This window comes from Lampetra planeri, chromosome 49 (assembly GCF_965212315.1).
Source record: "Lampetra planeri chromosome 49, kcLamPlan1.2.h2, whole genome shotgun sequence".
Classification (NCBI taxonomy): domain Eukaryota; kingdom Metazoa; phylum Chordata; class Hyperoartia; order Petromyzontiformes; family Petromyzontidae; genus Lampetra; species Lampetra planeri.
The window spans coordinates 5,420,238-5,442,739 of NC_136155.1; the positions used below are offsets into that span (position 1 = coordinate 5,420,238).

The 22,502-nt window shown below is 48.6% G+C and overlaps 1 protein-coding gene across 1 annotated transcript in view; it reads left to right on the forward strand.

Moving 5' to 3' along the window:
- Nucleotides 1-22,502, forward strand: part of LOC144733953 (BMP/retinoic acid-inducible neural-specific protein 1-like) — a 107,186-nt gene that overhangs the window by 19,574 nt on the left and 65,110 nt on the right. The window contains 1 exon segment of the mRNA XM_078615984.1: nucleotides 21,542-21,918. Coding sequence (XP_078472110.1) covers nucleotides 21,587-21,918 — 332 coding nt within the window. The 5' untranslated portion in view covers nucleotides 21,542-21,586.

Consider the following 22,502-nt stretch of genomic DNA (forward strand, 5'->3'; position numbering starts at 1 on the left):
CGTTGTACTGCATGTTGTTCAACACGATGTCTGACGTTTCGCTCCACCTGCCGAAAGGAACCTCACAGCACGTTTAACCAAAAGTGGGACATCAGCCTGTGTTTCGAGGTAGATATGAGTTAAAATAACTACACACTATAGGAAAGAAAGGTCTGACAATGAAGCTACTCGGGTGAAATGAATGCACATGATTTTAATGTACCATTCGTTTTGCAATAACAACTGAAACTTAAATTGCTACCTCATTTAAATTTAAATTATCTTTCTTTTTTAAGTGCTTTCTGGATTTCATTTCTAAATTGCATGTATTTATTCGATTCGTAATTTATTGCATTTTCTCACATTTACTGAACATTTTCCGTGTGTTAGTTTACGTTTAGAATCTGTTTTTGTTTACTCATGTATTTAGTTCGTTAGCTGCTGCTCCTGTATCGTTTTATTAGATTTTTTTGCATTTTCTTCTTGACTTTCATGGAAAATCTTTCCTTGAACAACGTACGGGTGCCACGGTGGCGAGATGTTTACTCTCTCGCCTGGTATACAGGAGGTCGTGTGTTCAATCCCGCACCTGACGCCTGTATATTTAGAGTTTGCACGTTCTTGCCGTGGTTGCGTGTAATTTTATCCGGGTCCTCCAGTATTTGCCTCCAAATTAAAAATCAACGTGCATTTAGAGTATTTGGCTGCTGTCAATTTCCACGTGATAAGCCACTTCGTTGAGCTATCAGTTGTGGCCAGGTCACTTCTGAAAAAGAGCTGTATACCTCCGATAAGAACGGTTTGCTACATACGGTGCGAAAGAAGTTCAACACGTATTAATTAATTATTACTTTCAGTTAAAAGTCGCCCCCACTAATTAGATCTCACCTGAAAAAGAGACTTCCAAGTCTCTTACTTTGGGGCCATAACCCTGGTGCCAAAGGTCATCTGTCTATCGTGCACTGTGCCACATTCGCCGCAACTTCAACGGCGCCCAAAAGCGATTGGCCGTGAGGGATCTGCGCAATGGGCGAGCTTCCAAACTGTTCCCGGCAAAGTGTTAACGGGAAGGAAATGACCAAGACCAGCCCCTTGGGGCTCGGAATGAAGGGAGCCTCAGTGGCAATGATTGCAATCAGTGGCCAGAACTCCATTTTTCCTCCCTTCGCCTTCTCCTCGATGAAAAATCCTGGCCTCTGCCAACCCAAACCTCGGGTGTTAATTTTGCCACTCACGAACTGTGCAATTCATCATAATGATGCAAGTTATTGAAAACGGTCAAATCCGCAATGATTTTAAAAACACCACGACATTCAGTCTTGGTTATATCGAGTCACTATTTAATCGTGGAATTAATAACAAAAAAATTATATTTTGCAATAATCTTGTTATTTATTTCAAATTGACTACAATATTAAAAATAAGTGTACATTCTTAATAATTCGAAAACAGTAATGACAACATTTCTCTCCGCGAGCACGCGGATGCTCAAACGACGTATGGTCGAGTGGACCTCCTTAGCCAGACTGCCACGAGGCTACAATTGGCATAGCGATGATGAGAATGAATGACTGTCATTATCACTTGCCCATGCATGCAATTGCCCAGACGCGATGCAAATAGGATCCGCTTGACGCAAGTTTTTCCATACGCCCGGTCCCCTCAATCAGTAATTACCCCAGCTGGCTCCAACACAGCATAATATGCTTCTCATTAGAAGTGCATATTTCATTCAAGATGATATTTCCACTCTCACCGCTGAGAAAGTGTGTGCGCAGCGAACGATACCCAGGTATCCCTTCGCCCGCTCCAACAGGCAGAAATCCTCAATCTTGCGTTCGGCGATTAGCCTAAAGGTTACTCATTGCCCATCGGCAAAGGCAATGATGACCAGCTGTGCCTCTCAATATATTTGCCAAATTTAGAGCAAGTCCACGTGCCATCAATCAGTGAACAGGCCGTACTAAACGTTTTTTTGCGAAACGTTTTTTTGGTCTTTTCTCCCCCCCCACCCCCCTCTCCCAATTATTGCAAGAGCGCGATCGGTGTTGTGCAATTAGAGGAAGAATCAATTTACGAATCTCGCAAAGCAGTGCTGCCCCAAGTGATAGAGAAAGGGCGTGGAAGAGATTGATGTAATTTTTTGACAGGGCTTCGTCCAAATAAATCATGCAGGTGGCACTTTTTTTTTCCTTATAGTTTGCACATTATGGGGGGGGGGGGGGGTGGAGGGCACGCTGTCCCACACACACTGCTGTGAGATTGTTTGTCGCTTGAGTAGTCCAACTCATACCTGTCAACCCATACGGTTTACCCCGTATGCTTATACAGGGAAATTGAGTTTCCAGGTCCGTACGGCGTATGGTCGTTTCAATACGGGCCTCGTTGTTTGTGTTTCTCCCTTGTGATTGGACTTTGTATGATGAACGTTGAGGTTTATAAGGGCACGTGGTGACCAATAAGGTCTGAATTGGCCTGTAATAAGGTAGACACTGATAAGGGGTTGACAGGTAAGCCAAACGCTCTTTTAATTTCTAAGAGTAGGACTTGTCCACCGGATTACGTGGAAAAACAACATTTCCTGCGATGGGAATGTTCACGCAGTCATTGGTGGCCAGGCTGGGCCCATCATCTCGTTAGACCCCACGTTGGCCGCGAAGAGTAGCGACACAACAACACCTATAGACAGAAAGTGCGAGGAAAACAACAACAACAACATGGTCGAGAAGAGCCTGCCTGTCCAATCTGGTTTCTGCCATGACAACCAGCGCTCTTAAGAGCAGACTTTAAACTCTTCTGAATCTCCTATCGCCCATCACGTATACCAGTCATGGTTCTCTAGCATCCGAACTTCCGTCTCAGCGAACGCTCAATCACGACATGTTATAATTTAACATCAAGTTGAGATCCTGGTTCAATGACCGGGTGGCATAGTACGGTATAACAACAGCTTCTGCTGTACTGCCCTCTGCTGGAAACATAGTCCCATCGGCAACCTAACACCATTACAGTTGTCACGATTACCATCAACATATTTAAAAGTGTGTTTCACGTTGCGCCCAAAACACTTGCATTAGGTTAGTTCCCACGTGTGCTATTGGCGTAGAAGCAAGAACAACCCCACAGTTACTTATTCAAGCGACGCAGCTGAACTTTAGGCATCATTGACTCCATCAACCTGTCTATATGGGTAACAACAACAACAACCGCCATTCGCCACTAAGTGACGGTGACGTCACCACGACGCTTGTGCCAGGCCATGTGCACCTTGAAGCCACGTGAAGTGTCGAACGCCCGCTGGCAGGAGGTCACGGGGCAGACCCAGGTGCCACGGGTCGACTGATTATGGGTTAAAACACATTCAGACAAACATGCACGACATATCAACCTATCTGATGGAAACTCTTCACGCACTTCCGACGTAGGTATGTGCACGCGATGTTGAGGTTTTGTATCCCCCGCAATGCATATCCCATGCTGGCAATTTCCTAAACCGCGGCTGTGTTTCAACTGAGCTACGCTCATCGCCACCGACTCTGCGTTTGAGTGGACAGGTCACCGCCTAATTGGTAAGGGGCCCAGACAAAACGTTGCACGAATTGATCGAAAAAACTCACTGCCCATGTCATCGACACTGAAATCCTGTCTTGCCATAGATCTGGCCGAGAGAATTTGGTGCCATGACATTTTTGTGTGCGATGTTTTAATTCTTGTTTTCAATATAGGCCTCGGTTTGCGAAAAATACAAATGCGCACGAAACGTGGACATTCGTAAAGGCAATGTAACAAAGTGCACAGAGTGTGCAAAGAGGCACGTAGAGAAATGCTTTAACTTAAAATCACTTTGGGCAGACGGAGAGGCGACGTAGTCTAGCTGAAGACACGAAGTTGACAGGAGACGTTTTGGATTGACACATGAAAGGTTTCTCGCTGGCAGACATTGCCTAAGCAAATAAACAAGCAAACCACTCAACCACCAAACATCGATACAGAAAACGGAATTTGATTAAAAACATCTATGCTTGTTGAAGAATGGCCTTGGGGAAGCCGTTGCAATTATACTTAGTGGAACTCCACGTTGTCTGCCCGTTTGCTTTTGAGAGAATTGTGTTCGCGTTCGAAAATCTGCAGAACTGAAATATCCGTGGTATTGTCTTTAGCTACAGAGTAGTTCCTTGCCCATGAACGTGAACAGGACATACTAGCTCCACAACCAAGATAATACCCTTAGGTTCTTTCGGTAAAGTCACATAGATAGGAAAATAAATACATATTAGGTCACCACGTTTCGATCGCAACAACAAGCGATCGTCCTCAGGTGAAAGAGAGAAACTTGCCTCTGTGACGAGGCATTATATCGAGGGGGAGGGGGGGAGGCCGTAAAGGGGCGAGAGGGTGGGGATACAATTCAAAGAAGGGTTGGGTGAGAGAGAGAAAATAAATGTAACAAGGAAGTTTTGATTTAAAGCTTTCGTGACTGCAGGGATTCATATTCTTGGTTCTTTCGGTAAAGTCACGTAGAAGGGAAATAATACGACGTTTCGACTGCAACACAAGCAATCATCATCAGGTGTGAATTCGACAGCAAGAAAATTTGAAAAAAGACAACCCCCACAGCTATTTATTCAAATGTTCTTGCTGTAGATTTCACACCTGATGATGATTGCTTGTGTTGCAGTCGAAACGTCGTGAGAATTTTTTATTGTTTATATTTATCTTATTTTATTATTTCCCTTCTACGTGACTTTACCGAAAGAACCAAGAATGTGACAAGGAAGCTTAGACATAAAACTTAACAAATTTTTGAATTGTAATGCAACTCAGAGAGTCGGCTAACACAACAGTAAACACTTTACCTGGTTGATCAACGTCCTTCCAAAGATTGCTAAATTTTGCATCCATCTTCTCGGTTGAAATTAATCAAGATTGAACCAAGATAATATTTAGTGACCGGTAATGGCCACTGGGCAGTGTGTGGATGCTGCCATGCTCTCGTGGTTAGTGGCCACTCGACTTGTGTGTATGTATGTTGAACTTCTTTCGCACCGTACGTAGCCAACTGGTTATCACCTCCGATTAGCAACAACGCACGTACATACAACTACGCTCATCGGAGGTTAGCATGGCTGCAGAGGTCGCAGGTTCGATCAAATGCCTCCATCCCTGTTCACACAGCGGTATAGATGTGCACAAGCATGAATGCAATTGCTCGGCAGCTCGTGCGTGGTGCAGTAAAGTGTGGGAGATGTCTGCCCAGCTTGGAAGATTAGGCCCAGATATCATTTGGAGGGGGTCTCATAAGAGCGCACTCTAGCGGGGAGGGCCTTCTGTCAGGAGTGACGTGAGCAAAAGCAGTTGCATGGCTGCGCCATTACCTTCCGATATTCGGAAGCCACTGGAGTTATGCACTTTGAAAACCAGATTGAAAAAACTTATTTCTTGAGAACTTATTTTCGTGTTTAGTTTGTTGTCCTTCCCCCCCCGCCCCCCCCCCCCCCCCGATTAGCGTGGTTCGCTAAGTATGGTGCAAACGAAGTTCAACATACATACACACACAATCATTCACATTTTAACTGTCCAGTGTCAGCCGGCTCCCTCTATTCTCCAGCAACAATGATGCTGGGGGCTAGAAGCTCACGCAGCTGCCTGCCTGGGGGGCTCTCAGCGAACCCACCCCTCCACCTCCAGGTAGATAGTAATCATAATACTTGCATCTTATACGGCGTCTTTCATGCCAACAGCATCCCACAACGCGCTCTCGCTGGAATTTTCGTCCAGTCGTAGGCCGCGCTTGATAGGATTCGACGTAAAGGCAGTGAGGCTCGTCGATGATCCAGCACTCGCCGTTCACTCTGGCCACACGCCAACTGGCGGTCAGTCGCCTCCTTATCACTCTTCTGTCACCGCTGCCGTGGTTTTACTGTATCCGTGAACTCCTCCCATTGATTCCTCCTCGCACGTCGAGGACCCGGTCTAGCAAGGCCGACTGTTTCATCCAAGCCGTGCTGCATTCAACCGCCACACTACCTTGCTCAATTAAAGAGCCGTATTGACCCTTATATCCGGTACAACTATGCTGTGCTCCGTAATATAGGTCAGATCGCGTAAATATATAAATCTGTTGTTAAACCCGCCACCACCTGACACAGTTTGTCACGTAAACAGAACGTGCCAATTCGTCACTAGTACAGCACACCGGTGTGTTGGAGAGCCAAGCCACAGCATTTACAATCTGAGTACGACGTTTCGCCAGTAATTACAACTCGCATCATCAGGCGACAGCCAGATTCGTGGTGAGTTTAATGGCATATTTATATTTACGCGATTCAACTCAATTATTGTGACGAGCAGCGGGAGAGACCTGAAGCTGGGCAGTGTGGGGACCTCATCGCTGGCGTAATGGATGCTTGGACCTGCTCTGCAACAAACTGTACTACGCATGGGGCACCTGGAGATATGAATATGCTCATCGTGGTCGCTTATAGATCTTTTGCACTGTACAACAGACCCGTTTCCGTGCCGAGACAGCCCAGTGCGACAAAGGAAGCAGTCAGGTTGTTTTTTTCCACTGCAGGACCCAATCCGCATTTGCTGACATTGCACGCAACCTATGATAAAAAAAACGATTAACTCCGCCCCTGGCACAGCTTGGCTCCGGGCAAGATTCAAGCATCTTGTGAGGCCAGAGCATTGTGGTTTGGTCCTGGCTGGGCTCAGCAAACATCCAGTGGACATACGACCCATAACTGTCAGGGCCCTGCACTTGCTTGGGTTGAGTTTAGAATGAGATACACATTGTGCATGGGGGGAGGGCACCACCAATAACAACAACAACGACAGCCACCATTCGCCACTAAGTGGCGGTGGCATTACCACCGCGCGCTTATGCCAGGCCGCCGAGGCTATCGCCGTGGAGTGCAGAAGGCTCGCTGACGGGAGGTCACCCGGACAGACCCCGTGCTGTGGGTTGATTGACTGAGACAACTGGGGAGGGCTGGCTGTTGGGGTAAGTGCTGTTAGCGAGTACCTATGAAGGCCGACACAGCACACGAGGGTGTGGGTGGTTCGTACCACGCCCGGCCGCCTCCGTCTCCTTTGTGGCGATGTTTACACACTGCACCAGGTACTCATTTGAGGCTGAGTCGACCTCGGAAAGACCCAGGACCGGTTCACATAAACGTCGCTGGTGGTGTTGGTGGCCGTGAGCGGGGACCGAACTGGGTCGCTGGGTTCGTAGCACAGCGCGCTAACCGCTGTACTACCGCTGGGGAGGGCACCACTCATACACACTGGCGACTCGCAACCTCTCCCAACCTCAGTCTTCCCCAGCACCACAACTTGCCAGTGCGGTGCAAAAATGGTCACGCGCCTCTCCGTTGAGCACGGTTGGCTACGTACGGTGCGAAAGAAGTTCCACGTACATTCCGTTCCACCAACGGGAGTGGAGTCTGCCATGTGGTCATCAATCACTTGCAAATCTGACGCAGTCAGCTGGAACGCCAGAATGAAATGTAACATTTATACTGTGCGAGAGCCCTTCCCATTGGTGGCAGTGGCTCCGTTTTCACGTAGCCTCGATAGCGGTGTCATCGACCGAGCCAGGCCCTAACCTACCAGTTGAGCTAACTGGGCCCTGCCCTACCAGTCAAGCAAACCGGGCCCTGCCCTACCCGTCGAGCGAACTGGGCCCTGCCCTACCCGCCAAGCGAGCCGGGCCCTGTCCTACCCGTCAAGCGAACCGGGCCCTGTCCTACCCGTCGAGCGAACCGGGCCCTGCCCTACCCGTCGAGCGAACCGGGCCCTGCCCTACCCGTCGAGTGAACTGGGCCCTGCCCTACCCGTCGAGCGAACCGAGCCCTGCCCTATCCGTCGAGCGAAACGGGCCCTGCCCTACCCGTCAAGCGAACCGGGCCCTGACCTACCTGTCGAGCGAACCGGGCCCTGCCCTACCCGTCGAGCGAACCGGGCCCTGCCCTACCCGTCAAGCAAACCGGGCCCTGTCCTACCCGTCGAGCGAACCGGGCCCTGCCCTACCCGTCGAGCAAACCGGGCCCTGCCCTACCCGTCAAGCGAACCGGGCCCTGCCCTACCCGTCAAGCGAACCGGGCCCTGCCCTACCCGTTGAGTGAACTGGGCCCTGCCCTACCCGTCGAGTGAACTGGGCCCTGCCCTACCCGTCAAGTGAACCAGGCCCTGCCCTACCCATCAAGCGAGCCGGGCCCTGCCCTACCCGTCAAGAGAACTGGGCCCTGCCCTACCCGTTAAGCGAACCGGGCCCTGCCCTACCCGTCAAGCGAACCGGGCCCTGCCCTACCCATCAAGTGAACCAGGCCCTGTCCTACCCATCAAGTGAACCAGGCCCTGCCCTACCCATCAAGTGAACCAGGCCCTGCCCTACCCATCAAGTGAACCAGGCCCTGCCCTACCCGTCAAGCGAACCGGGCCCTGTCCTACCCGTCAAGTGAACCAGGCCCTGCCCTACCCATAAAGTGAACCAGGCCCTGCCCTACCCGTCAAGTAAACCGGGCCCTGTCCTATCCATCAAGTGAACCAGGCCCTGTCCTACCCATCAAGTGAACCAGGCCCTGCCCTACCCATCAAGTGAACCAGGCCCTGCCCTACCCATCAAGCGAACCGGGCCCTGTCCTGCCCGTCAAGCGAACCGGGCCCTGCCCTACCCATCAAGTGAACCAGGCCCTGCCCTACCCGTCAAGCGAACCGGGCCCTGTCCTACCCATCAAGTGAACCAGGCCCTGTCCTACCCGTCAAGTGAACCAGGCCCTGCCCTACCTGTCAAGTGAACTGGGCCCTGTCCTACCCATCAAGTGAACCAGGCCCTGTCCTACCCGTCAAGTGAACCAGGCCCTGTCCTACCCGTCAAGTGAACCGGGCCCTGCCCTACCCATCAAGTGAACCGGGCCCTGTCCTACCCGTCAAGCGAACCGGGCCCTGCCCTACCCATCAAGTGAACCAGGCCCTGTCCTACCCGTCAAGCGAACTGGGCCCTGCCCTACCCGTCAAGAGAACCGGGCCCTGCCCTACCCATCGAGCGAGCCGCGCGGGCCTTGTAAGCCTGGCGTGTTCTGAAGTGAATGGTAAACTGTTAAGAGAATGAACTGTGAGCAAAAAGCGTGCGTAAACCATCCCGCCATAATAAACATGAAAGCGTGGTTTGCCCTCTCTGAGCACAGCTCCCCCCATCGGTCCACACTCCGGTGCCACTGACACGGCACTCATGCCACTGGTGCCACTGACACGGCACTCATGCCACCGGTGCCACTGACACGGTTGCCCGACTTGTCGGCCAAATAGCTTGCATTGTCGAAATGACTCAAAACGTTCGGGGAAGAGATTCGCTAAAGGAGCTTTTGCCGTCGTGGCGACGAGATGTCATCTCCCTCGCCTGGTATGCAGGAAGTCGTGGGTTTGTTCCCAGACCCTGCCGATGCCTGCTCTATTAATGGAGCCTGCGTGTTCCCTTCATCGCCTGCCTCCCATGGGAGTCGCGTTAATTTTTCTCTGGGTTTACCCACCCCTCCACATTTAGAAAACATGCGTTAGATGATTTGGCTGCTGCAATACATTGCTACGTGTGATGATGATGACGATGACGATGATGACATAAGCCATTTGGATCATCACGCCAATAGCTCAGTTGGAGGCTTTACTTGGTTAAAAAAACAGGGAGGAAGAAACGGCTGCCGCATTTCATTCTTCGGAACTGATTTTTGTGTTCAGCTCTGTTCTTCCCCCCGCACCTCCGATTAGCACCATTGGCTACGTACGGTGCCAAAGAAGTCCAACGTACATACAGACTCGGGGCGGCACAACCGATGCGACCCCCCCCCCCCGGCAGACACGTCGTCAACTCCGGTGGACGGCCACGCGAAATTATCCGTGGGGGCGGGCGGTCGATTCGAAGCGGGGTTGCTTTTTCGGGAACGGCGCCGCTTTGTCACGTGTGGCGCTTTGAGCGAAAAATAAATGTCACCGTGATTGGAGCGAGATAGCCGGAGAGGCGACGGTGGTGGTGGTGGTGGTGCGTTTGATTTTTAAACGGGATGTACCGGCCTGTACCACCGTTGTGTCTTTTTAATTGGAGGGAGAAAAAAATGTCATTGTAATGCGTTTGCAGGCTCAGACGATTATAACCCTCATTATGGAGGCGTTTTGAAGCCAAATTGAACCGCTAACCCTAACGACACGAATGCAGATGCTTTCTCTCGGCGGCTGCTTGATGCAATGGCTCGTACGAGGAATGCACAGCCGTAGTTTATGGGACCACATTACCTCAAGTTGTTCTTCACAAAGCGCAATTGGCGAGGTTAATTTCGCCGTATTGTTCGTAGATTTCGTTTGAAAGGGAGATGATTTTCTTCATGGCTGGCTGGGTAAGATTCGCGAATTGTTCTTTTTAAATATCAAATAATCTCTCACCATTCTCGATTTATCCGGGTGTTCGTTTACGTGTGCCACATCTGGATCAAAATCACGCACCACAATGATGAAGAAATGCCGAAAATTGCGCGATGCGGCGAGGTGCGTTCTTTGGAAGCGCCACAGGAGATAGGAAGAGGAGGGCGTTGATGAGAGAGCAATGCGCAAGTTACGAGGGGGGGGGGGGGTTATAAATGACGTGGGTATGAAATGTCTCGATAGGGGACAATGGCCAATGTGTCGAGATTGACAATGGGGTGGCGGCCAGGGTAGGGAAACGCAACCCGGAGAACTTCCGCTGCAGAGATTGAACCATGAGATTCGGCTGGAGTGCAGGACCGAGACACATCGTTGCATCGCAGGACTGCCAGCGATGCCCGGTGGCTTTGGGGGGCCTTCATCCAGCAGTGGATAGACCAAAGGTGTCGCTGGTATGAATAGTTCTTCCGCCTCGTGGCAATCCAAGTTGCGGTGGCCTCAAGAAATCGGTTCCGCTCATAGTAATGATGAGCTGTGCATTAACTCGCCCTTGTTACCGAATGCCCGGCCTCCTTTGTATTTCATTACAATAATTATAATAATTGTAGATAATTCTCAGATTACCTAACAGCCTCTTTATTTCACAGCCTCTTTATTTTCCATCTTAATATAATTATTATTTTAATTTGCCTTTGCTCGACCACGTTACGCGGCTGCGGTATCAATTAAATGTCAGGATGTTTTAGGCAATTTTTTTTCCATGTTTTTTCATCATTGTCACAACAATAGTAATTTATCCAGAGATGTTTTCACCTTTGTTCGTGCTTACAACTCGACAGCCAAAAGTGCAACAGGGATAAGCAAATACAAATAAATGCATCTTTATCAATTTCAGGTTTATCTTTCGGAAAGTGGTGAAAATAAATCATTTAACGGAGACAACCGCAGTGACAGCTCAGCGATTCCTGCCTCACTGCCATCTGCGAATCGTGAAGCAATGGATATTTATTGAATACCAGGGAATAGTGTGCCGAACAGTACGCGTTTGGTGAATGGACAGCAGCTGGTGACATCAAGTTAGCAAGGCAGTGACAGAATCACCGCCAAAGCATGCAAATAATTCAGCGGGAAATTAGTTTTGAAATACACTCGGAGGTTTATCCTAAGGGCATTCCAAAGTATAAATTAAGCATTTAATCATATTTAAAGCTCTACTGCAGAGAAACTGTGAGCTTGAGAAACTGAAATGTAAGGTGACAGCGCCTACAATAGATGCAGCATCAGCACTGACACTAACTCTCTCAATTTTATGAACACGCGATACAATTAGAGTGATCCCAATTGATTTTCTCAAATTGAATATAGCATTGATTTTTTTTCATTAATAGAAAATAAATTAAGTGTTCAAATATTAATGTGTCCTCGCCGAGCAGAAAATATACCCATTTAAAAGTCATGTGAAGCACAATATTATTATATAACCACACTGGATATGGAGCACACTGTGTCATGAACCGGTTCACCAGAGATGCATGCATGTTTGTTGAACTTCTTTCGCACCGTACATAGACAACCATGCTCATCTGCGTCGTGGAGGAAGGACAACAAACTAAACACAAAAATCAGTTGTGAAGAAATTCGTTTTCAATCGAGATGATTTCAAAGTGCATCGCTCCAGTGGCTTCCTAATATCGCAAGGAAGAGCGTTCCAGACGGCCGCAGAAGCGCATCTGAAAGCGTCGCGCGATGCGGTGACCACCGTCTTCGTTCGATGGCGAGCCAAAAGCCACCGCTGCTGTGAGGTGATGACCGGAGTTCGCGTGACGATGGTTTACAATCCATGACGAGATCAGCGAGGTGTCGTTATTCATTTGTGGCCCACAATTTGTGTGTACTCGTTATGAGGTCGCACTCAACTCCCTGGCCATGGCTCGTACGGGTGGCGGATAATATCTAATCCAGCCTTGGGATCCTCCTTACCCCTTTTGATCAACCCGCACGAAGAAGGGAAATAATAAAATAATACAAATTAAAGATAATATAATAAAATTAAGACGCTGTCTTTCTGACAGCTGTTTCTTCACCTGAGGACGGTTGCTTGCGCAGTGGCCGGAACGTCGTGAGAATTTTATTATATCATGTTTTATTTTTATTATTTTATTATTTCCCTTCTATGTGACTTTACCGAAAGAACAAAGAATATGAATCCCTGCAGTCACGAAAGCTTTAAATCGAAATTTGAGGTCTTCTTCAGAGCAGTGGATTGACAAATTCCTGAAATGTATTATTTCACGCCCACGAAAAAATGTCATGCTACATTTATCCACAATTTCCCAAGTTATTACTTAACAAATGGCTGATGAAAGGTCAGGAGATAGCAGTACAACAATCGAATTATCAAATCTGTCACCTCTTCACTTGTGTGTGTGTCTTTTCTCCCGGCGTTCTGGTTTCTTGCCACATGCCAAACGCTCACTCGTGAAAACTGGCCAAACATCGCAGTGCAGAACCCTCCTGCTGCTCAACAAGTCTTGAGACTCATTGGTGCTTACCTGTACGAATAAATCGGCATTATTATTATTTAATGTATTGAGAAATGGTTAACCATAATTAACATCTTCTGGTTGTAAGGATAGTCATAAAATGTACAACACTATTTTTTGGGAAAATTACGGGTGTTTGCCCAATGTATTACTTTGCTTGCGTAGTGATTTCACTATTTCCATGTTAAAATATAAGACCCACTTGTTTTCATTTCGGAGACACTGAGTTGGAGATGAAAACCACTGTTAAAGTTAGTGTTATAGTGCGATGCGGCACTCGGTAATTATCACATTCACAGATACCCATAGCTGCGAAAATAACGAGCAGCGCTGCAGCTCACAGAGGCAACTTTAACACTCACGGGCACTCCAAAAATACTCCACGTGTCCGACAAGACATCTCACAGTTAGAAATAGCGGACGTAATCTAACCACTCCTGGATGAAGGGCCTATCCAAATCCGTTGCAAACGTTCCCACGGTTTCGCGACGCAGCCATAGTCCACCTCTCGCTCCTGCACGCGGGCCGATTTCGCCGCTCCATCTCCGCAGTGGACGTCCTGTCGGGCACGTGTTTTTCGTTGCGTCTTTTGGCTGACACTCTGCCATCATCCTCGACGGGCCTCCTCTAGCAACGTGTCCTGCCCAAGTGGAACCGTCAACGCGGCGTCTCTGACTTGCGTTCCTTGTTCCCGTCTCTCGGTGCAAGTGTCGCGTGCCACCTCTCTGCGCTTCTTTGTGCGCTCTTCAGGGTTTTCTCCATTTATTTCGTAAAAAAATGAATTCATCAAAAGTGCAACAATTAGACGTTGGCCGTTCAGGAATAACAACGCGGAGTGGCATCCAAGGAATGGGAGGCGAGGTGCATTGCTGTATTGAGGAATCATGAGTGAAGGTGATGGCCTGGGGAGGCCTTTATCCAGCATTGGATTAACAAAGGCCCGTACATGACTTATGGTAGAATTGTAAATAGACCGTGTGACTGAAATGCAGGAAAGATTTTTGTTATTCGCTTTCTTTCTTTTTTACTGGATATCTTGAGTGATCTTCAGGAGCACTTTCGAAACGACCACAGCTGAAATTGTGTCGAACACCTGGGACTTTCTTGAACCTCTATACGACGTTGTTTTTTGGTAATGCCATGGGGGGCCACGTGGGGGATTAGAGGGATGAGACACATTCGATACAATCTTTACACAATCAAGTGTGTGAGGCTGCGAGTAGCTTTATCAACCTAGTTCAAACTGACGTCTGTATTCATAGAAAAAAAATGGATGATACATTTACGGCCACCCATAAACATTAGCCAATACTTTATTGTTTGCTTTATTATAAAAAAAACATCTCACAGAGAGCTCCAACTTTGCTGACCTTACTCGACATGGCTTCCCCCTTGAACGACCTATCGTTTTTGTAAAATGGTAAAAAAAATCAGCATTTATAAAATGGCTAAAAACTGAAAAGGTCACAAGTAATGCAGCTCAGCTTAATTTGGCCACGCAATGCGTAGCACAAAAATGAAAATAATTCAATTTCTGAACAAATTTTTTTTTTTACTGTGTCCGCAAGCATTTTACGGTTCGTCAATTGGCAGGGCGCGTGTGGTGGGGTCAAGCGTGGGTACTCCCATCTCTTCCGAGATGTCCGGCCAGCGTGGAAGAGTAGGCCAACTTACCACCTAGAGGGGCTGAGTACTTCATCAGCAGCCTGAACAACCAATTGGTACCCATAAGCAATGCATTGCAAATTAAGCCCCGTGCAACGGATGCTAATGCAGCGCCTTTGGATCTCATTTTCAAACGATGGGATTTCGAGGCAATTCCACGAATAAATAAATAAGCGTGCAATCGCGGCGTACTATAGATACATACTAACAAGGGACTCGCAATTCGAGGTCACAGGCGCTATCTCTGTTGCTCACAGATAAGCAACATCTGGCCCAAAGGGAGCTAATTGACATTTAGCTGTTGCTCAGAAGAAAAACACAATCACGGGATTTTCCAAACGTCGCGATCCACCCCCCCCCCGAAAAAAAGGGCACCTTAGCCTGACCGCCACAGCGATGAGCGCCGAGGCTAATTTCGATGCCAGACACACGCCGCAACGCCGTCGTCCTACCACCTGCTAATTCAGCATTCATTAGGTGCCGCTGTCTCGTCTCCGCGCTCTGGTAATGCACACCTCGGACGCAGGGAATTGATTGCGTAAACACTGGCCGTAAATATGTTTGTTAGGGTTCTGAATTCGCTTCGGGTGTTGCACGCGCGCTTCGAGCCGTTCGAATCGGTTGATTCTATAGCTTTCTCGGCTTGCCATCTTTTTTTGCGGGCGTGTAATCAGTGGGGATTGAAGTACATTTTGTGAAGATGGTTTTAAGAGTCTACTGCTCATTAAACATGCGTGTATACTTGTAGCGGGTGCCCATGCTGTTGCACGGCATATTTTTTTCAGCAATTCCTTTCAGAAACTGCAACCACCTTCCAATTGACTGCAGGGGGTCACGCGAACCCATTATATACAAAATATATAAATTGTCAAAACATCCATTCTGACACAGCATACACGACTCAATGCCTGTGAAGGTGCAGTTGTAGTGTAAGGGGCTGAAGGCGCAGCCCTGCAATTTCTTGTTCGACGTCATTGCTGGTTGAAGGGCCTCAACTCGAGGGAGTGTTGAGACCTACTCTTGCACGCTGCCCAGACAGCTTGGAGGAGGTGATGGTACCCACTCTTTACCCCACCACATACGATCTACCGGGCAGCTCACTGTGGTTGTGGCCATTTGTAGGTGGGTTGAAATGTGAGACTCGTGGACATTTACTCTGCAAGGATTCTTACTCCTAGGTTTTTTCGGTAAAGTCACTAAGGTAATAAATAAATAATAATATTGATGCATAATAATATAAATAATAATAGAAATAAAATATTAGTGATTTTTTATTTTATTTCTATTATTATTTCTATTATTTCTATCATTTGTTTTTTATTTATTTATTACCTACGTGACTAAAGAGTATTTACTCTTTTAGTTCTTTCGGTAAAGTCACGTGGATGGAAATGGAAGACGTTTCGGAGGCAACACAGGCTTCCGTCATCAGGTGGAACAGCCACAGCAACATTACTGTAGTGGACTAACTTCAAATCTCGAATTAACTCGTGGACATTGTTTCGACTGCCGTGCGTGCCTGGAGATCGAACCCGGCCACCTATGAATCACAGGTCCAGCGTGCCAACCATCATGTATGTTTGCATGTTGAACTTATTTCACGCAGAAACGTAGCCTACCATGCTCATCGGAGGTGCGGGGAGAAGTAGAAGAAACTAAACACAAAAAGCAGTTCTAAATAAATGAGTTTCCAATCTCGTGCATAGCTCCAGTGGCTTCCTAATATAATGATAGGTTTTCAGCAGCAGTCCTCCTTCAGTGCACTGCACCACAAGCTCATTAATTGATGTTAATTGATGCATCGTTACTCCCCTAGTTTGTACGACGTTTTGTTCCACATGAATGTTTTATCGCTGTCGTAATAAAGTTGTGCCAATGAAATATTTACGCGGTGTAATTGAGGTGCATCGCAGTTATATTACTCTCGAAATGTTAATGAGACAAAGCCAATTTTCCCACATTTTCAAGATGGATATATCTTGCCGCGTTTAACTATACACTACCCTTTGGGGGGGGGGGGGGTGGCAGGGAGGAGGAGTGGGGGGAGTATAAAATAAAACCCTTGCTATTATTTTTGGAAGACTTCAAAAATTTAATTTTCAGAAGTGACCTACCCAAGAAGGATAGCTCAACGAAGTGGCTTGTCACGTGGAAATGTTTAGCAGCAGCCAATTAATATGAACGCATATTTCTAAATGGGGACGGGAAAAACCTGAGTGCCTGGAGAGAAATCCACGCGACCACGGGGGAGAAACTGGAAACTACAAATATACAGCAGGAGTCAGGGTCGGAAAAAATCCCACGACCTCCTGTATACCAGGCGAGGGAGTTAACATCTTTTCAGAGGTTTCAAAATGACGTAGGAAGCAATGATATTTTGGATGACAGGTTGCGCTTAGCAATGAATCTCGTTCGCGACTTTTGTTTCGTTTGACCGCCAGCGCACAGCGCGACGTTTCATTGCATTATGAAGCAGGGCTGCTCTTCATAATAATCCGGGGATACTCTAGCCACGCACGTGATGTGTACCGTTTTACTAAGAGGACATGGGGGGAGAACACTGTCATCCACACTCATTGCACATTGGAGTGGAGGTAATGATGTGCTTGTATGCTGCCGGTGGTTAACATTCAAATGGGCATTGTCGATTTTGGGGCGGGGAGGGCGAGATGAACGTGCCGACGTTGAACTTCTTTCGCACCGCACCTAACCAGCCGTGCTAATCGGAGAGTGCGGTGGGGGGGGGGTGAAGGGCAACAAACTGAAAAAAGATTGGTGTGCCGATAAATGCAAGAACGCAGAGCGCGTAAGAAGACTGACGGACAATTTTGAAAACAATCGCAAGCAATCATTCCTCAATTACTGCGAGCGGCCACACCCGTCGTGGGAGACGCGCTGCTACCCTGCTGCGCGCTGCCCATCCCTCTCGCAATCACAGGAGCGTTCCTCACTCGTGCGACGCAGTTTAGGGGGCTGTTGCCCACAGTCAGTCTGTGCGCCGTTGAATGTTTCGTGTCATCCGCACTGCGTGCAACCACCGTACCCGCAGGTGCGGAACGGGGCGTGGTGGCCAAGCACCACCGATTAGCACAGTTGGCTACGTACGGTGCGAAAGAAGTTCGACGAACATAAATAAACCATGCCCGGCGATCATTGTCCCACCACTGCAGATGCTTACACACCACACCAGCTATTCATTTTAGGATGTTTCGACCTCGGGGAAGCCCAGGACATGTTTCCAATAATCACCACCGATGCTATACGTGATGCACAAATTGGAAATTAAAAACTCTCAAGTGTGCTACTGTGGGCATCCAGAGCAGACCGTACCACGTGTAACGACGCAATGCCCGATCCACAAACACAAAGGCGATACACATCCACTGCTCTTGACACGGTTGTCCGGCTTGACCACCGGAATGTGAATTTGTGGTTGATGCTCTGCATCTACATCAGCCGGACGACAGAAGAAGGGCACCGATGGTAGCCGTGGCAGGGAATTGAACTTGGGCCGCCGGGTTCGTAGCACGGTACATGACTTCTCAACGCACGTGATCCACACACACACACGTGGTCCACACACAGACACACACGTGATCCACACACACAGACACACGTGATCCGCACACACGTGATCCACACACACACGAGCGTAGACAGTCGATGCATCCTCATTGTGGTATTCTGCAACAACGACCGTTAGCATGGCCCTGCTATGGCTTGGTTGGCAGACATTGGGGTGGTGTAGCTACCAGCACCTTCGATGAGCACGGTTGGCTACGTACGGCGCGAAAGAAGTTCAGCATGCGTGCTTCACTTGTTGACTGTTACCTTACTGAGAGTCAAAGTGTTCTACCGTGATCATGTCATCCGCACGGTGTTCGACCACCGCACTGCTCCCCCCTCTCTCTCCGCTTCTTCCCTCGCGCCGCTCAACGTTGAAATTCCCTCCCATCGTCTCTTCTCCCAAGTTCTTGCGACTTTGCTCAATAATAATGATAATCTATTTCCGCTTTCAGTGGCACTGTTTTTGTCACTGCCTGCTTGGGGTTTTGGGTATTGTGAGCCTGTAATAACAACGACGACAAAAGTTCGGGCGCCTTTGGATTAGTCACGCGCATTTGTCAAAATGTATTTCTTGTTCCGCTGCTGGATGCAGGCCTACCTACGCACACCGTGTTGGTCGTGGGGATTGTTTGACCATACTTCGCCATGCTGGTCCGTCGTTATTTCTAGATATGACTCGCAACTGGTGTTAGCCTGGGCTGGAAATCGAACTTAGGTCGCTGTGCTTACACGATGGTGCGTCACCACTCCACTCACAGCAATGCATCATATCTGGAGAAAGCGTTACAAAATTAACAGACGCAAGCAACTAATATTGCACCGCCAGAGCACTGTATTACATTTCAGGCATTGTAAATGCGGTATAAGATACTCAAGTAAAATATTCAAGTCATTTTTTTTTCATGAGCACAGAAGGTATAAAATGTTCTAAAATTAAAAGACGCATTCATCAAAACGTTGTGCGATTAATGACATGGTCGTACGGTATCTGGAACCAATCGATAACATTTTGAATCTTGTAATACTGTGGATTTTTTATTTTTTTAAACCCGCTCCTTAAAAGAACACACGAGCCGATTGACTCGGCTCATTCCAATCAGATAAATTTACACGCGGAGTTGACCTGGTCTCGACTTGGAGCCAGGATAAGACGGTGGCTAAAACACAAGCAACACGCGACCGCTGCAGAACTCAAAGTGGTGACCAACACGGGGGGACTTTATCCTTGAAGGTGATCGTTGGAAGAAATGAGCAGCAGCGGTCGCGCGAAAATGCAATCTCAGGTCGCATTCCCATCTCTTTTTCCGTTGCGGAGATTTGGACGCTCACATCTTTGCCAAAAGGGAAACGAACAGCAATTGCGGTGAAAGGTGCAGCCCTGCAATTGCTCGTTTCACGCAACTGCGGCGGAAAGGGGCCGTCGCACTGTAGGGATCCCCTACAGAGGTGCCCTCTCTAGAGGAGATTTGTTTTTTGTTATTGGCCTACTCTTCCACGCTGGGAAGAGGTGGGAGTTACCCACACTTTAGCCCTCCGCACGCGGCCGACCGACCGACTGACCGACCGCGCTGCATCCATTCACGCTGCTGGGTCGACCGAGGTGGTGGGAGTTAGGAAACTGCCGCGCCTTTTGGGAGATTGAATCGAACCGGGCGACCTCTGGATCGCAGGCCCGGTGTGGCTGACCATTGCGCCGTGGCGGCTTCACGTGACTGCGGTGAAACAGGGAACTTTATGCTTGAGTTAACAAAGATATAAGCAGCAACAATCGCGCAAAAAATGCAATCTTGAGTCACAGATTCCCATCGCCTTTCCCGTCGCCGAGATTTAGGTTGCTGCACGTTGCTGAAGGGAACGGCTTTGCCTGTTCTTCTTATATATTTATTTGAGAACCCATTTTGCTATTCTCACCTGCCAGTGACCCTGGGACTCTGCACAACTGCACAGGAAATGAGATGGTTGTGCCTTTGTTGAATATTCCATAGGCCCCAAAAAAATATATTTTTTCAGAAAATAATGTTACAGTATTCTCCGAATGTTGCACCGAACCATGTGCTATGGACTTGTCCTTGCTCCCAAGATCCACTGGTCGACCGGCGGTGTCTGCTGTTTTAGCCTCATGGATGACTCCCACCCAGTCGCCCCCCCCCCCTCTTTCTATGTGCTTTCAAGTCTCTCCCAAAAAACTAAAAGCCGTGCTCCCCGCCCCCTTCATCACGAGATGTTACCTCCTTTGCTTGATGTGCAGGAGGTCGTGGGATCGATCCCGACCCTGAAGCCTGCTGTATATTTTGTAGTTTGCGTGTGTCTCTCCCCGCGGTCGCGTGGATTTTTTTTCTCTGGGTCATCCGGTTTTTCTCTCCACATTTAGAAAAGTGCATTTAGAGTATTTGGCCGCTATACATTTCCACGTGATGATAAGCCATTTCGTTGAGCTTTCTTTTGTGGCCAGGTCGCTACTGAAAAACAGCTATATAGCTCAAATAAACAAAGATCCTGCCAATCGCCTGGCTACAAAAACCAACAATATTATCACTAGTTCGACTCTTTCTCCCGAAAACCTTCAGCTGCTAGACCACCCAGATTCTATGGTCTTCCAAAAATCCATAAAGAAGGGACTCCACTTCGGCCCATCGTTTCCACCATCAACTCAACCTGCCTACAAACTGGCCCGATTTCTGTCTGAGACCTTGCATCCATTCACGCGCAAGGCTACCTCAGCAGTACTTAACTCAGCTCACTTGGTTACTCTAATCAAGGGCATCTCACTGTCTCGCCTGAAGACGAAAGCTTGCGTTCGAAACGTCGTGATTTATTTTATTTCATTTCTACCTACGTGACTTTACCGAAAGAACCAAAGAGTATAGCTCAGTGGGCCTTACCTGCTAAAATACAAATAATTGTAATAGCTTCCGTTCTCTGTTTTCCTTGTTCAACTCTCCCGTTCCTCTTCAAGACATTATTTGCTCTCTGAGATGTTCGGCATGTCACGAGTGCATCGTAAATTTAAGCTGTTGTTGTTGGATGAGTGAGAATGTGGGTGGGTGGGTGAGTGGGTGAGTGCGTCAGTGGGTGACTGAGTGGGTGAGCGAATGGATGAGTGTATTCCTTACTTATATATGTATGTATGTTGAACTTATTTAGCACCCTATGTAGCCAACCGTGATAATCGGAGGTGCGGGGGAAGGACAACAAACTAAACACAAAAAGCAGTTCCTACCCTTCATAGTTCTCTCCCGTTCCCTACTGTTCTTTGCATGTAATTACGCGCTCCGGTACGCTTGTTTACGTCACGGGCGCGTTACTAACGTAGTCTGTCGTCGTCACCGTCGTCGTCATCGTAGTCGTCGTTGTTGTCGTGACGCGTGCAGGGACGATGGTGCGAGAATGAAGGCGCGCGGTCGCCGTCGGGAAGGATGCGCCGGCGTCCGTTTGACCTCCTCTGCTGGCTGCTGCTGGGGCCCTGGATCGCTGAGCCCTGGCTGGCCTTGCCCTCGCAGGCCATCGGACCTGGCCCAGCCTCCAGAATTTTGCATTCCCTTTCTCAGCAGCAACAGCAGCAGCAGCAGCCAAAGCAGCTGCAGCAGGTGTCGCAACAGCAGCAGCAGCAGCAGCAGTTGAGAGGTGGCGGCACAGAGCCTCTGTCATGGCTCCTGGCCGAGAGAGGGCCGTTCCACCACGCTCCGGAATATTCCTACTTCAGCGACTGCTACCGCCAGGGTTTCACCACCCGCTACCGCATACACAGGTGGGCAACGCGGCATCCCGGGGCTTCGACGATGGACGCGACTTGGCCCCACGAATGATAGCGCAACGAAGTGGCTTATCGTGTGGAAATTCACGGGAGGCAAATACTCTTAAGCGCTTGTTTCTTAATGTGGAGGGAAAAACCAGAGGACCCAGAGAAAAAATCCATGCGGCCACGGGGAGAACATGCAAACTCTAAATATACAGCAGGCGTCAGGGTCAGGATCGAACCCACGACCTCCTGTACACCGGGCGAGGTAGTTAACATCTCCTAGCCAACGCGGGTGCCCCATGACAGACCGCCACGGCTATGGGGGGAGCAGGAGGTCTTAATCTGGCTGTGCCTTGATGTACCGCTGTGAATGATGGTTGTTGTTTCTTATTATTATTATTATCATTGTTTTACATTCAAGGGGTCAATGCCGTGACCTCGCGCCACCAGCGTGCAGATCTTGGCAAGGCACGGGACGCATGGAGGGATGGTGATGGGGGGTAGGGGCTGGAAGCGACACGTATCGCCAACTAAGACTTGCACTTACGCCGATAAGGGCGCAGCTGAATTTGAGGGGCAACATTTCACTATTA